Source organism: Olea europaea, unplaced genomic scaffold (assembly GCF_002742605.1).
Source record: "Olea europaea var. sylvestris unplaced genomic scaffold, O_europaea_v1 scaffold1004, whole genome shotgun sequence".
Lineage (NCBI taxonomy): Eukaryota > Viridiplantae > Streptophyta > Magnoliopsida > Lamiales > Oleaceae > Olea > Olea europaea.
The window spans coordinates 136302-153382 of NW_019227357.1; the positions used below are offsets into that span (position 1 = coordinate 136302).

General features: G+C 31.5%; 1 protein-coding gene and 1 long non-coding RNA gene across 2 annotated transcripts; both read left to right on the forward strand.

Moving 5' to 3' along the window:
- Positions 1 to 4052: 4052 nt before the first annotated feature.
- On the forward strand, positions 4053 to 5754 carry LOC111372500. The gene is made up of 3 exons (XR_002698783.1): positions 4053 to 4077; positions 4478 to 4602; positions 5134 to 5754. It is a non-coding gene; the product is annotated as an uncharacterized LOC111372500 (long non-coding RNA).
- Positions 5755 to 6946: 1192 nt separating this feature from the next.
- On the forward strand, positions 6947 to 7698 carry LOC111372483. Its single transcript, XM_022994836.1, has 2 exons — positions 6947 to 7309; positions 7585 to 7698. Exons 1-2 carry the CDS (start codon positions 6953 to 6955, stop codon positions 7696 to 7698), a joined length of 471 nt encoding a protein of 156 aa, XP_022850604.1. The 5' UTR covers positions 6947 to 6952.
- Positions 7699 to 17081: the final 9383 nt, after the last annotated feature.

Genomic DNA, 17081 nt, shown 5'->3' on the forward strand with positions numbered 1-17081 from the left:
CGAAAGAATGATTTTGAAAATGAAACTATGGATATGGCGTCTTTGATTCAGAATTTATAGATTCTCATGGGTTTTATGCATTCAAAGAATTCAACAGAATTCGTAAGATTTTAAGAATTCTACACATTGATTATAATGGATTCTTTGGATTTTAATGGATTTTTTACTATTAGGATAAAATTATACGACATCTCAATAGATTTCACATAATATGAAAAATTCTTACTTTGTAATTAGAAATAAGATTCATAATCTGATTTCTTATTACAAAATAAATAAATTAATTAACTTAAACTATAATTTAAGTTGGTCAAACAATTATTTCATATACACATTATCTAAACCCTTATTATTCATTATTCTCTACAGATTCGGGAGTTATGACCCTAGTTTAGGTGACATTAATATGACATTAAATAATAGGTGGAATTAAATAAGTTATTTAATTTCACATTTCTTCCACCATATCATTTAGCGCCACCTATACAGGAGATGTAACCCCAATGGGATTGCATAGCATTATTCTAAATTTTAATTTAAACATCTCAAAACAAGTCATTTTTATTTTGCATTATACACACAAGTTCAAATACATGCAACGTGTATGCATTAAAACTTTAAAAAATCCTTACAGATGTGAACCAGGATCCTCGTAATTTATCGTTTTATAAGAAAGTAATTCGCCATTTCAGAACGAGAAATGATATATATTGCTAGCACCACTTTTACATACATCAGTGCTAAGCACCACTATTGGTACGACATTATTATTTCAAAAAGCTGCAGATCTTACCTCAAATGAAACGATCGAGATGGTCAATTAAGAGCAAAGACCTATGCCTTTGTACTTATTGTTACTTATACCTTTTTTAAATTGGATAATTAGCACAAAACGTCCATACCTTTTAATGTTATGTCCAAAGCGTCCCTACCTTTCATTTTTTGGTATTTTCATCCTTATTTTTACCTTTCATTGTGGAAATCATCATTTTCATCCAATTTTTTAATTAAAAAATGTAAAATGACACATATAACCTCCCATTGAAATAAAACAAAAAAAAAAGAAAAGAAAAGAAAAATAAATAAGATGCCTATATTTGGCTTTTGTTTATAAATTATTTATAAATATTAAATTCAATTTTCATTAACATATTTCAATGGATTTATAAGTAATATCCTCTTATTTTGTTACTCATTTTTATATATTTATAATTTAAATCATTTATAAAAACTTTAAAAACATGCTTTGGCCCATGTTTGAGCCCCACTTTTTTTTTATGTTAGATTTTGTGAAAATTATTATTATTATTATTATTATTAGTAGTAGTAGTAGTAGTAGTAGTAGTAGTAGTAGTAGTAGTATTATTATTATTATTGGAGAATGTGTGATTAAAAAGTAGGAGAAATTTTTGAATTTACGTACAAAATTATTTTGTTGGCGGAATTTGTGATTGAAAATAAACTTAAAAAAAATTAAATTAAGAATGAGCTCAAAATTGTTACTTCCGAGTTTTGCTTTTTCAAAAAATGCCTATTCTAGTGAAGTATAAAGGTCAAATGTATGGGAAATTATTGAGAAAGTGATACATGAAAAATATTGAAAAGCTTACAAATATGTGGACAATTTTCCATTAAAAACGAAAGAAAGCACGAAATTTTGTTCTATCTATGCTTCATCTTTGAACTGTTAAATGTTTATGTAATAATACATAGTGAGATTTTGTCTAGATTTCATCTTGCCAATTAATTTAGCACCACGTGGATCAATGCATGTAAAATATTTGTTTAATACATACCAATTATTTTACTCTATTATGTATATATACGGTAAAAAGTGCAGAAAGTCAAATCCTGCATTTCTCTGACGTGGAGAAGAGATTTTCGTAAAATATAAATTATTTTAATAGCCCGTCCTTTTCTATGTTGAAGATGATGAATATGAGAGGTGATCAAGGTGGAAACTTGAAGGGGAAAAAAGGACGCCCAATACAAAGTAAAAGCTATTAAAAGCATCTTAATATATTTTATAAAATGCTATTTAGGTGACACGTGGATAGAAATAATAATATTATTTAGCACTACTAGTTATATAACATTAATTTAGGTGATAATACGTGATCTATTCATGAAGTTAGAACTAGGTAACTCAATTAATTATATTTCTCGTTAGTATCATTTAGATCATAACCAATATCATCTACTGGTTATGTAACATTAATTTAGGTGATAATACGTGATCCAATCATGAAGTTAGAATTAAGTAACTCATTTGATTAATCAATTTCTCATTAGCACATCTAGATTGTGTGCTAAATAATGCTGCTAAAATAGAAATACTTTATATCCATGCGGCATTGCTATCTAATCAATCGGTGGCTAAATTCAAATTTAGCCCATGTTTGGGCTCCATTAAAATTTAAATGTACTTTTTTTCTTTCTTTTTTTAACCACAAATTTTTCAATAAAATAATATTACATGTAAATCTAAAAATTTTCTTTCTTTTTTCACCACACATTCTCAAAAAATTCACTATTTCAAAATACATTTTCTTTAAAAGCTCATTGAAATGGAACCCAAATAAGGGCTTAATCTTTATTGTGTTCTTCATATAATTCAAATTTCATCTTTAGTATAAAGAGAAAAAATAAAGATGAGAAAGAAATATTAAGAAACAAACCAAGAGAATGAGAGAGGAAGAAAAATATTAAATTTTGTTAAGTCAATTCGTCTAGAGAAAACATTAAGTTTCGGGGAACACGTGGAGGAAAAAAAAAAACAACACAATGCGGCTGGAGAAAACTGTGAATTACCAACACAATTGGGTGCTGCAAGATGGAGGAAGAAGCGACGAGTAAAAAAAAAAAAAGGAAGAACGAGCTGTTTGCTGGAAATTGAACGAGCTGCCAACTGGAATTATATAAAAAAAGGAAACGGCGGCTATTGGTGTGCATTAGAATCCCTGTTGGCGTAAAAATTGGGCTAAAAAGATTATATACATGCACGCACAGTAGGAGCAGACTATTGAAGAACGAGCTACTTTGCTGCTTGCTGGAAATTGAACGAGCTGTCTGCTGGAAAATAAAAGAGTGCTACCGTTGATATATATACATGCACGGAAATTCAGCAGCTGGTGGAGAAAATCAAAGTGTATATATATACACCCATCACGCATGCACAGAAAGTTGGCAGTGAAGAATTGAAAAAAAATAATAATAATAAGAAAAGAAAAAAGACGCACACACAGAGAAAGCAGACACGAGATGGCGAACGCATACGAAAATTAATTACGTTTCGTCAATTTCTGGTGATGTCTTTTATCCTTTATTTGTTTCATTTCGACAATATGCGAGGCTATATTTTTATATTGCTCGGATGTGATGAACCCTTAGTATGAAATTTTTTGTTTGAATAATTATATTGTCGTTACTTTTTTTAATTGTTTGAATGTTTATTATGATTTAATCTGCTTTTCAATTATTTGGCCAATAATTAAATTGTTTGTGGGTTTTATTGTCATCGACAGAGATAATAAAATCATTAGCACTTAATAATAAATACTGTGATGTTCGATAGAGGATAGAGATATATATCTATGCTTCATATGATTTCTATAAGATGTTCTAACTCGTTTAATGCATTTATCATGTTCGCATCTTTCATCATCGAGAGATAGGAAGGTCACATGAGGAGAATAGATTTGATAACTTTTCAATTAAAATAGGAATATTAACCAACAAGCATGATTTCAAATTGTCAATTTAAATTGTTAAACTAAAAATGGATTAGCAAGTGGGATTCTACATCTTAGCAATATTTCTTGCAAATTTGATAAATTTTTTTACATTGCTTTTAAGTTATTTGATAGATTTAATAGTGTTTAGTTACAACTCAATCTTGCTATTCGATTAAGGACAGTGTTAGCCTTAACTTGATCAAACACATAGTCCTCATGGATTCGACACTCTACACACCACTTTATTACTTGTTCACGATCCCGTCCACTTGCGAAAAATGAAAGATCTATATACAAGTAACTTGACTACATTCCCTTAGAGGTGGCCCTGACTATAGGCGAGGTAGGCGATCGCCTAAGGCCCCATTTTGACGAGGGCCCCGAATTCTATAAAATTAATTAGCTAATTGAAAAAAAATGAAAATTATATTAATGAAATTATTTAAAAGAGAATTGTCATATGCAAATAAAAGATATTAATAAAAATTAAGAATACAAAAATCATAAAAAAAATTTACAAATGACATAAAATTTATACTTATTCATCTTTCAAACATCATTTTTCTTTTTGTTAATCAAACAAAAAATCTTGGATTTTTTTTGTCTCTTCAAATTCCACTTCAACTGTCACCTACCATTATTTTTTTGTTAAACCCAACACAAAATAAATTTTCTCTTTCTTTGAAGTAAACTTTTGGACGAATGAAAATAACAATTGACAAACAAGTCTCTTGACTTTTCAGTTTTCTCACACTCAGTCGCTGGACTCACTGTCAGTCTGCCATGGCATTGCTTGACATGTTTTCTTCTCCAATTCCATTATCTTCAAAGAATCGGGTCCTTTGATAGATCACATGACAATCCAAAGGTAGGCTATTATATTTAGTTTTATTTTTTTTTTTTTTTGTTAGATTTGTTGAGTCTGTCAGACAATTGCTTGAGCTTGACCATCCCAGCCGAGTGAACCCGACTAAGAACGATATGACCGGAAAGTGGGTTTGAAAAATTATGACCGGGGACAAGCCACGAGCGGGAAGTTTGCAAGTTTGCATCTATTTTTTTGCCTCTTTTGCCGGTCAAATATTTCACTGCTATTTGGCCAATGATGCATAAAAAGACAAAAAAAGAAAAAATAATAAAAAAAATCTTTCACTGCTATTTGTTTTATTGTTTACAAACCAAAGGAAGGAGGACCGAAACCAAAAAACTGACATAGTGGATTAGTGGTTTATAGGTTGTTTGTGCAGCAATAGCCTCAGTACCCCGTTCTCGATTTCAACATATTTAATTACCGTTTGTAGACTTGTAGTCCCCCATATTTAATTTAGCTTCTCATAAGTCATAATTATTATTGGTTTATAATCATATTAACATTCTTCAACTCAACATTATTTTGCAGTCAGCAATACTTTGATGCTCGTACAAGCAGTCAAGCACTTAGCAAAAATGGCGTGGAAAACCGAAAACTTGAAATAAATGGAGTTCTTATACTTCCTCTAAGTGAAAACCTCTCACCAGGTTTTATTGTTCCTCTACTAATTTAAAATTTAATCTTGTATTGATTTTGTGTTTTGTATTGCTTTAATATGTCTACTAGAAAGTATTTGTCTGGACATGAAAAAAGAAAAAAAAACTGAAGAATTTATTCGATCTCAAGTAGGAGCTATGGACAAGTTTTTTGGTAGTAATATTAATAATAAAAGAGAAAGTCCGATGAAAGATTTGGTTGTTGAGGAATTTGAAAATGAAAAGGTTCAAAGTGAAGATAATATGACCAAAGAGCAGGAAATTTTAGTGGATCATGAGCAAGAAAATATGGAGGAATTTGAAAAATGTGTACCGTTGCATTACAACATTAGTGATCCAGGGAATTGGAAAAATGTTGATCAAAACTTGATAGATTTGTTAGTGAAAAGAGGTCCACTTAGGGAGGATAGTTTTACTTTTCCAAAAGATTCAGAAAATAGACATTTCTCTTCTACATATTATATTCGACATTTAGCAAATGGTGAGAAGAGTGATAGAAAATAGTTGGTCTACTCAATTTCATTGGATAAAGTATTTTGCTCTTGTTGTAAGTTGTTTAAGCAAGAAGGAAACAATATTCAATTAACCAATGAAGGGATCAATGATTGGAAAAATCTTAGTTTTAGGCTTAAAAGTCATGAAACTAGTAATGGACACATGCATAACATGAGAAGATGGATTGAATTGGAATGGAGATTACAACAGAATCTAACAATTGATAAAGCTATGCAAGATCTAATCAACTAAGATAGAGAACATTGGAGAGAAGTTTTTGTGAGGATAGTTTCTATTGTTAGCTTTTTATGTAAGAACAATCTAGCATTTCGGGGGACTAATGAGAAAATTTACGAAAAAGATAATGGGAATTTTTTAGGTTTAATTGAAATGATTGCAGAGTTCGATCCAATTTTGAGAGAACACATTCGTCGTATTCAAGAAAAAGAAATTCATTATCATTACCTTAGTCACAAAATTCAAATGAATTCATATTCATGTTGGCTGGAGAAATCAAAACTACAATTATTAAAAACGTTAGAGAAGCAAAATATTTAATTATAATTGATTGTACACCAGATATAAGTCATGAAGAACAAATGTCTCTCATAATACGGTATGTAGATGTCATAGCAACTCCAGTGAAAGTACAAGAGTATTTTTTGGGATTCCTTAAGGTGGATGATACTTCGGGGCAAGGACTATTTGTTGAATTATTAGATATTTTGAAAAAACTTGAACTGAATATTGGGGATCTAAGAGGACAGGGTTATGATAATGGTTCTAACATGAAAGGGAAGCATAAAGGTTTACAGAAAAGAGTACTAGAAATAAATCCAAGGGCATTTTACACACCATGTGGTTGTCATAGCCTTAATCTTGCACTTTGTGATATGGTAAATTCTTGTATAAAAGCTAAATCCTTTTTTGGAATTGTACAATGCATATATATATTGTTTTCATCTTCTACGAAGCGATGGAAAATTTTTCAAGACAATGTGAAGGGTCTGACGCTTAAGCCACTATCACAAACACGTTGGGAAAGTCAAGTCGAAAGTGTTAAAGCAATAAGATTTCAAACACTAGAAATAAAGGCTGCTTTAAAACACTTGGTGGAAACGTGTGATGATCCTAAGACATACAGAGATGCTCAAAGCTTACTTTTTGACATTATGAATTTTGAATTCTTGTTTGGCATGGTTACATGGTACAATACATTGTCTGCTATTAATAGAGTAAGCAAAATATTGCAAAGTGAAGACATGTCTATTGATGCTGCGATTAGTCACATGAAAGCACTTATTTCATTTTTTGAAGCATATAGAGAAACTGGATTTGAATCCGACAAAATTACTGCTAAAGAAATTGCTGATCAAATGGAAGTTGAACCTACATTTCATGAAAAACGTATTATTCATAGAAAGAAGCACTTCGATGAAAATGTTAATGATGAGATAACACATTCACCTGAAGAATCATTTAGAGTTGATTATTTCTTGTACATAGTTGATCAAGCTCTTTCTTCGCTTAAGTTAAGATTTGAACAATTTCAAAAATATGAAAATACTTTTGGGTTTTTGTTTGATTTAAAAAAATTGCAGAATGCAGATGATAGTTGTTTGAAGTGTTGGTGTTATAAGCTTGAAGAATTTTTGAAACACGACATGGATTCTGACATTGATGGATCAGAGTTATTTTCTGAGCTACAAATTGTGAGAAATAGTTTGCCAGAAGAGACAAAAAAGGCGATTGAAGTGTTGGACTACATAAAAATGATGGATTGTTTCCCAAACGTATGGATTGCTTACAGAATATTATTGACTATACCAGTTACGGTTGCATCTGTGGAAAGGAGCTTCTCAAAGTTGAAGTTGATAAAATCCTATCTTTGATCAACAATGTCACAAGAAAGATTGAATGGCTTGGCCATGGTATCTATTGAAAAAGAAGTTCTAAAATAAATTGATTGTAATAGTATAATTGCTGACTTTCTATCAAAAATTCTAGAAGAGTAAATTTAATTTAGACATTTGGAAGTTTTAAATTAGTGTTTTTGCACACACACACACACACACACACACACACACACACACACACATATATATATATATATATATATATATATATAGGGGGCCCATATTTGAAATTGGCATAAGGCCTCCAAAATATCAGGGCCGGCTCTGCATTCCCTAGTAGTGCAGGAATAACAACTTCGTAATTCTACACCAGTCCGATATCATTGAATCATACACAAGAAGACTGCATAAAACATATTGTATGTCTCCGACACCAAGTGCTTGTCTAACTGACTTCTAGTTCAAGAAATTTTCTACATTCGAGAAGTTGTAGCACCAAGAACCTGCACACTCTTTTTGGATATCAGAGTACTACAATACATGACAAAACCATACGGTAAATCAGTTTAATAAGTTTAATTTTCTGTAAAATTAGATGACCGAATAATGTGTTTTCTTACATTTGTATGACCGGTTATTTTAACTATCCAATAGAAAATGTCCGTGCAGTCATTGAAAGCCTTGGAACAAGATAATAACAGATCGCTACTATTGCCTGCAGCTATATTTCAAGCAGTTTGACAGAGATTTCTCTCATAAAGCAAAAATGAATAAGACTTGGATGAAATTCATGATTTTATTCATGAAATCATTGAGAATCACAAGATATAATTAGGGATGACGAAATTGTATTTTTAGTTTATAAGTCGACTTTTGTTGCTCTTCATGGCGCTTTTTGGCTTTGTAGTATTCACTTGTCGATGCATGCCAAAAGTATTCTATGTTGTTTTTTTTTCTGTAATAATGTAAAATTCTGTATTGGACATGCAATTGTTCACCTAACAGGGTAAACCGCAAGAAAAGATACCGAAACCTAAAGAAAAAATATGTGTTATACCTTTCACTTTTGGTGTGAGGAAGTCTATAATCCAGTTGAGTGTCCCAAGTCTTGAACACAGGTTTTGGGATCGGTTAAACAGGGAAATTGTAAACTTTTTTCGACTATTTTTGGTGCTGTAAATGCAGGATCTTCTTCAACAATGTTCACATCAATCTCAGGAATCTAGTTCAATCCTCTGATCATCTTTGCTGCTTGTGTTTTTGGGAATTCCATAGTTTCTGCAATGGAAAGGGAGAAGGAAAAATAGAGGGAAAAAGAAATGAAAAGCTGTCAGTTCCATTGTTGAAAGAATGATTTTGAAAATGAAACTAAGGATGGGGACTTTGACTCCGAATTTATAGATTATCGTGGATTTCATATATTTAATAGAATTCGATAGAACTCGTAAGATTTTAAGAATTCTATTCGTTGATCATAATGGATTCTTTGGATTTTAATGGATTTTTTTATATTAGGATAAAATAATTTAACATCTTAATAGATTTCACAAAATATAAAAAATCCTTACTCTGTAATTAGAAATAAATTCATAATCTAATTTCTTATTACAAAATAAATAAACTTAAATTATAATTTAAGTGGTTCAAACAATTATTTCATATACTCATTCTCTATACCCACAATTTATTATTCATTCTTTTCAACAGATTCGGGAGCTACAACCCAGTCTAGGTGACGTTAATGCGGCATTAAATGATATATGGAATTAAATAAATTATTTAATTTCACCTTTCTTTCACCGTATTATCTAGCGCCACCTATGCTGGGGATGTAATCTCAGTGGGGCTACATAGCATGATTCTATATTATAATTTAAACATCTCAAAACAAGCCATTTTTATTTTTTGCTTTATACACGCAAGCTTAAATACATACAACATATGTGCATTAAAACTTATAAAAATCCGTACCTATGTGAACCAGGATTCTCGTTGTATTCTGCCTCCTATTTTTAGAATTCTTGTCTATGTTTCTTCTAAGAAATGATAGTCAGGTCCACTAGTTCTGAAATAGCAAAGGTCTTTTCAAAGACTGCTTTAGGATGTCGAAAGCATTTTCTCGTGTGTTCATAATCACCCTCTTCCAGAGAAAATGTCTCAAACTTGGCATAAAATCTTCAAGCGTTTTGTGCTTTTTGAAAGCCTCTCATAAATAGATCTTGTTCTTTCATATTTAGGGCCCATTTCGTGAGACTAAGAAACTACTTTTGAATTTTGGAAATACTTTATCAGGCTAGAATAACTTTTAAGCGAAAAATCTCTATAAAAAAAAGGACGTTAACAAGTTGCAGCCTTCTCTCAATGTATTTCTTAAATATAATATCTCTGGGAGCTTTGCCAATCCAAGAATTTGGCATGCTTGATCAAAGATCTAACTAACTTATTACAAACTATGCAACCATCAACCAAACCCTAGCAAATGAAAATTTGTCACTATTTCTCCATTTTTCATCTCGAACTTCACATACCTAATCCAGGTGTAAACTTCAGATGACAGTCAGAAATCTCTCTCACCCTCTTGGCCTAATTGTACCTCAATTTAAACTTCATATACGAAAGCCGGTCTTTCTTATTAGGAGGCTTTGACATCCACCTCTCAAAAATTTCCCTTGCAATAGCCATATTGCCTCTTTAGGGCTGGGCAAATCTCCCGAACCGAACTGAACCGAACCCGACGGTTCTTGTCAAATTAAATACCCGAACGGGTATTTGAATTGAGAACCGGCGGGTACGGTTCGGTTCTGGGTTCTAGACCAAGAACCGAATAAGAACCGAATCTTTCTAATTTTTTTTATATTAAATAAATCAAATTATTTTAATTTTAATTTTTTCTAAAGAAATTAACAAATTAACAATTTCTAAATTCAAATTTTTGGCCAAATAATTTGTTTCATTTTTAATTTTTTAATTTTTGACTCAATTACCCCTTCTATTGCCTCATTTCTTAGCCTAACAAGATCCAACTCACTAAATAACCCTAAATATATATACTAAAGTGTATAACGCTGTCTCGACTCTTGCAGCCTCGCTGACATTCCAAAACATATACAATCGTCGACCGATGCTGTGACCTCCGCCAACCGAAATTTTGATCGTAGCGATCATTTGAACAAGATAGTCTACGAGTCTCTGACATTTCAAAACCATTAAATGTGTCATTAGTTGTATTTATATAATGCTGTTATAAATGTTAAAAAATTTAATTATAGTACAGAACCGAACCGAACCGAATCGAACCGAACCGAACGGAACCGAACCCGAACGGTTCCATAATTATATTTGGACCTGACGGTTTCATTTACTAAATACCCGAAAATTTTGGTTCGGTTCGGTTCTCTTTAGAACCGAACCAAACCGACCCGTGCCCACCCCTCTCTCCTTAATGTGAATATACTTGCACCACAACTGATCCACAATATGTCGGCGTTTTGTTGGATGCCATTGGTCTATTTGGCTATGGGCCACATGCTCATTTCCTTTTTTCTTTTCATTTTTTAATAAACTAAATGTATAATGTCAAAAAATAGGTGTTGATTTTTTTAATTTATCGCTTTATACAAAAGTAATTTACCAGAACGAGTAATGTTATATAGTGCTAGAACCACTTTTACATACATTGGTGCTAAGCATCACTATTGGTATAGAATTATTATTTCAAAAAGCTATAGATCTTACCTTAAATGAAATGATCGAGAGGTGCACTTATGAGCAAAGGCCGATGCCTCTGTACATATTGTTACCTATACCTTTCTTAAATTGGGTAATTAGCAGAAAACGTCCATACTTTTTTATGTTATCGTGCAAAATGTCCCTACCTTTTGTCTTTTGACATTTTCACCCTTATCTTCAACTTTCATTGCGGAAATCATCATTTTCATCAAATTTTTCAATAAAAAATGTAAAATGACACATATAGCAAAAAAAGAAAAGAAAATTAAATAAGATGCCTATATTTGGCTTTTGTTTACAAGTTATATATAAATATTAAATTCACTTTTTATTAACATATTTCAATGAATTTATAAATAATATCCACCTATTTTTTTACCCATTTTTATCTTTTTATAATTTAAATCATTTATAAAAAAATTCAAAACATGCTATTGCCCATGTTTGAGCCCCACTTTTTTATGTTAGATTTTGTGAAAATTATTTTTTTTGTAAGAATGTATGATTAAAAAGTAGGAGAAATTTTTAAATTTACGTGCAAAATTATTTTGTTGACAGAATTTGTGATTGAAAGTAAACTAAAAAGATATGTTTTAAAGAATGAGCTCAAAATTTTCACTTCCGAGCTTTGCTTTTTCGAAAAATGACTATTCTAGTGAAGTATAAAGGTCAAATGTATGGGAAATTATTGAGAATCAGATACATGAAAAAGATTGAAAAGCTTACAAATCTGTGGACAATTTTCCCTTCAAAAAGAAAGAAGCATGAAATTTTGTTCTATCTTTGCTTCATCTTTGAACTGTTCAATGTTTATATAATAATAAATAGCGAGATTTTGTCTAGATTTCATCATGCCAATTAATTTTGCACCACCTGTATCAATGGATGTAAAATATTTGATTAACACACAAAAATATTTTTTATTTACTTTATTATGTATATATACAGTAAAAAGTGCATAAAGTGGAAATAAAATTATTTTCACCTCAAATCCTGCATTTCTTTGACGTGGAGAAGAGATTTTCATAAAACATAAATTATTTTAATAGCACGTCTTTTTCTATGTTCAAGATGATGAATATGAGAGATGATCAAGGTGGAAACTTGAAGGGGAGAAAAAGGGACACCCAGCACAAAGTGGAAGCTATTAAAAGCATCTTTAATATATTTTATAAATTGCTATCTAGGTGACACATGAATATAAATAATAATGTAATTTAGCGATATTGATTATATAACATCAATTTAAGTGGTATTATGTGATGCAATCTTTAGGTTAAAATTAAGTAACCTATTTAATTAGATTTCTCATTAGTATCATCTAGATTGTATGCTACATAACGTTGTTGAAATAAAAATACTTTCTATCTATGTGACATTGCTACCTAATCAATAGGCGGTTAAATTAAAATATCTTCATTGTGTTTATATGGATCCCTTCTTTATTATTGTTTCCCCATTTACACAAGCGGCAAAAGCTGGAATATAATGCCCAACGTATGATTCTCCAGTGTTGTAAGTCATTCCTTGCACATTGAGGATGTGCTTTGAAAAATGCCTAACATTTCATGAAAATAAGCTAAAATCTTGTCTAGTTTCCTGCAGCTGACTGGACTAAGAAACTTACCTGTAGGAAGTCATAAAAATTTGTGGCAGCTCCCTGAGAATCCGCTCGTACGTCAACTCTATCAGAGATATAACAGAAACCAGTTCTAGTTGGTTGGCCAACATATATAGTGTTTGAGACCGATCATAGCATATCATTCATGAAAATATCGAAAATGCACAATTGAATTCTTTCTTCCCAGATAGACATAAAAACAGTTAAAAAAAAGAGTACAGAATTGCAAGAACAGATGTGTGTTTCCTCTTGAAAAACAACATCATTAGCTGGTTTGAAGAAAATCCCCTGGTGAGTTGTAATACATTAATTTAATAAAATAAAAGTCAAACATGTTAAAATAAATAAATAAAGAAGGACAGATAAAGAAAAAGGTAGGCAGTATATCAATCCACCTATGCCCAAAACAAATCCTTTTCCATTTGTGTGTGTTTATAAATATATATTTATACAATCCAGATCTATCATCACATAACAACACACACCCCAAAAAAAAAAAATAGAGGAAGAAGAAAGAGAAAAAAAAAAGGAAAATTTCGCCAACGTGTTAGAAAACAAGTTCATCTACTATTAAGCTTGAATTCTTCAAAGTTAAAGGTAAGTAAAAAGTTACTTATTGAAAGGTTATGTTTAGTTTTATAGTTGCTAGATTGTTAGATTAAATTCAATTTTATTGAAGGAGTTAAGTATAATAAGCTATGAAATTGAGTTAAATGAAAGAAAAATTAGTTTTAGTAATTAAAGAGACTTTAGAAATCGCCTAAATGTTAAATGATTAAGTTTGGGTAACGCCTATTTAATTATTGAAATTACTTAAAATAGTTAATTGTTGATTTAAAAATTATATCATATTTCAAGCAACGATACGAATATCGAAATAGCTTACCAACCGAGATGATTTTGGCGTATATAGTTTTGCGAGTGGAAAAATATAAATATTTTTAAAGTATTTATAAATTAAGTATATTATCAAGGCATGTGCAATTATGTGTTCGATTATATGATTATTATGGAAATCTATTTTATTATGATACATGTGGAGTCTCAAAAATTATTTATGGCACATTTGTGACTTGGTACGTAAGACATGTGATATTGAGATCGGCCAGAAAAGTACTCATGATTATATACTTCTTCTAGTTCATAAAAGGACCTTGACCGTGTTCTATCCTACACAGAGGAGTCTTGACCGGATATTGGTCTTGACTGTGTACATATAGTTCACAGAGGGACTTTGGTCATGTTCTAGAATTAATTATGAGAAGTCTTTAAGATCAACTTTCATTCATGGAGGGGGCCAAAGGCCCGTGGCGAAAGTTCTTAGCCTGAGGGACGGATTACAAATTTCAGTCAGAAAGTATATTTTTTGTGGATTTTTCCAGTACATTTGATGTAATGAGATTATAGTATAATTATCGGCTTATGTTTATGTCATGATTTGAGATGATATTTTATGACGTTATGTGGTTGTCTCACGTTTTGGTCATAATTATATGATGTTATCTTGTGAATTATTCAATGATATGAATTCGATTTTTGATAAAAATGTAAAATGAAAAAGTATATTTATTTTCGAACTTCTTCACTCACTGAGCTATCAACTCATATATTTTTTCACATTTTTCTTATCAGGCAACAATTGAGTTTCAGGGCATCTTTTGGATTTGAGCCTTGATTTTGGAGTCAGAGCCACAGGACAGAGTTTGTTAGTATAATTCACTTCATAGAGCATGTAGACAGTATTTTGGGACGCATGTTCATGTCTAGATGTGATTTTGCATCACTTGTAAATGGTTAGGGAGCTCACTATGTATTTTGTATCTATGTGTATATTTTATGTTACTTCTTGGTAAAAATTGAGATTTCGGCTTATCTCTATTGTGTTGTATTATAGTTTGGGATTTGTGTGTAATTGATCATAGGTTGGTTAGTCATGTTTGAAGGAGAGATAATGCTGAAATTCTGTAAAAAAAAATGATGTATAAAAATGGTATATTGTACTTGTAGTAGCCTTGATGTTGGGTCTGACTTGTAGTTGGTATCTATCATCGGTGGATACCATGTTCAAGTCCAGTAATGTTACACAGGGCGGGGTGTGTCATGAGTAGATGAGCCTATATTAGAGTCCATAGGTTTCATTGTGTATACATACATTATGATGTTCAGCATATCATGCATAACTATAGGTGAGTCATGCCTCGTGGTGGTAGAACTCGAAGGCTCCTTGATATGTTGCCCCAATCTCACATTGCTCCTGATAGAGATGAACTGAGAGAGCCCGAGAGGATAGAAGAATCAGTTCACCAACCTCCTGAACAACGGGGTGGGAAAATGTGATTGGAACTGATCCTATGGCTATTGAAAGAATTGTTATTGTTGCTGCATCTGCTATGCACAATACTGACTGAGATTTCAGTATTGAGAGGGCTACAAAATTAGGGGCTAAAATTTTTACTAGCACAGTCGATCCTCCAGTTGCTCAAGCATGGATGACCAAGATAGAGAGAGTGTTTGATATTATAGGTTGCTCAGATGATCGAAAGTCATGTCTTGCCACTTTCTTCTTAGACGAGGGAGCATATGATTGATAACAGTCAGTATGGAGCACTTATCTAGACCCTTTTGTCGTCACTTGGACAAATTTTCCACGTATCTTTTATGATGTCTATTACCCTCAGTTCTATAAAGATGCAAACCAGGAGGAGTTTTTGAAGCTAATACAAGGGCAAATGACTTTTGCAGAATATCAGGTGAAATTTATTGAACTTTCAAAGCATGCCCAAGTTCTGGTAAGCAACGAAATTGATAAATGCAGACGATTTGAAAATGGGTTAAGTGAAGAGATCCGGTCAATAGTAATAGCTGCAGGTTGGAATGAATTTGGCAAATTAGTGGAATCAGTTTTGAGAGTAGAAAAGAGCATTTCTGATAGGCCAAGTGGTAGAGAACGAACTTAATCTAGGCGCAAACTTTGAAACTTCACATACATAATCTAGGCGCAAACTTTGATCAACCAAATCTTAGCAAAGGAAAATTTGTCGCTATTTCTCCATTTTTCATTTGAAACTTCACATACATAATCAAGGCGCAAACTTTGGATGATAGTCCACAAATTGTTCAGAAATCCCTCTCATCCTCTCGACCTAATTGTACCCAAGCTTCACATACAAAAGCCAACCTTTCTGGTCAGGTGCTTTGACATTTACCTCTCAAAAATTTCCCTTGCAATAGCCACATTGCCTCTCCTCTCCTCCGCGTGAACAATATTTGTGCCACAATTGATAAACCATAAGTTGGTGTTTCGTTGGATGCCATTTTTCTAATTGGCTATCGGCCACGTGCTTATTTCCATTTTTCTTTTCACTTTTTAATAAACTAAATGTATATTGTCAAAAAATAGGCGTTGATGTTGTAATTTATAGCTTTATAAGAAAGTAATTTACCATTTCAGAGCGAGTAATGCTATATGGTGCTAGCACCACTTTTACATACATCGGTGCTAAGCACCACTTTTGGTAGAACATTATTATTTCAAAAAGCTGTAGATCTTACCTCAAAAGAAATGATCGAAAGGTTCAATCCTTGGTACATATTGTTACTAATACCTTTCTTAAATTGGGTAATTAACATAAAATGTCCCTACCTTTCAATATTATTGTGTAAAACGTTTGTATCTTTCATCTTTTGGCATTTTCACTCTTATTTTCACATTTTACTACGAAAATCATCATTTTCTTCCAATTTCATAATAAAAAATATAAAATGACACATATAGCCTCTTGTTTAAATAAAACAAAAAAAGGAACAAATTAAAGAAAATTTGCAGTCACACTCCCAAACTTCTAAAAAAATACAGATGAGTCCAAATAAATTATTAAAAGAGTAATTAGCACAAAACATCCTTACATTTCAATACTATTGCTCAAAACATCCATACATTTTATTTTTTGGGACTTTCACCCTTATTTTCACGTTTCATTATGAAAATCATCATTTTCATTCATTTTCTCAATTAAAAACTATAAGATGATGAATAGACCATTTTATTTGAATAAAACAAAAATAAAGAACAAATTGCAACTATTTATTTGCACTTTTTTGAAATATTTGGGATTATAG

Excerpts from the sequence above, each read along its gene's own strand:
- LOC111372483 (XM_022994836.1), top strand. The coding sequence starts at position 6,953 with ATGGTTACATGGTACAATACATTGTCTGCTATTAATAGAGTAAGCAAA. Across the intron at positions 7,310-7,584 it reads TAAGATTTGAACAATTTCAA|AGTTACGGTTGCATCTGTGG; the intron begins AAATATGAAAAT and ends ATTGACTATACC.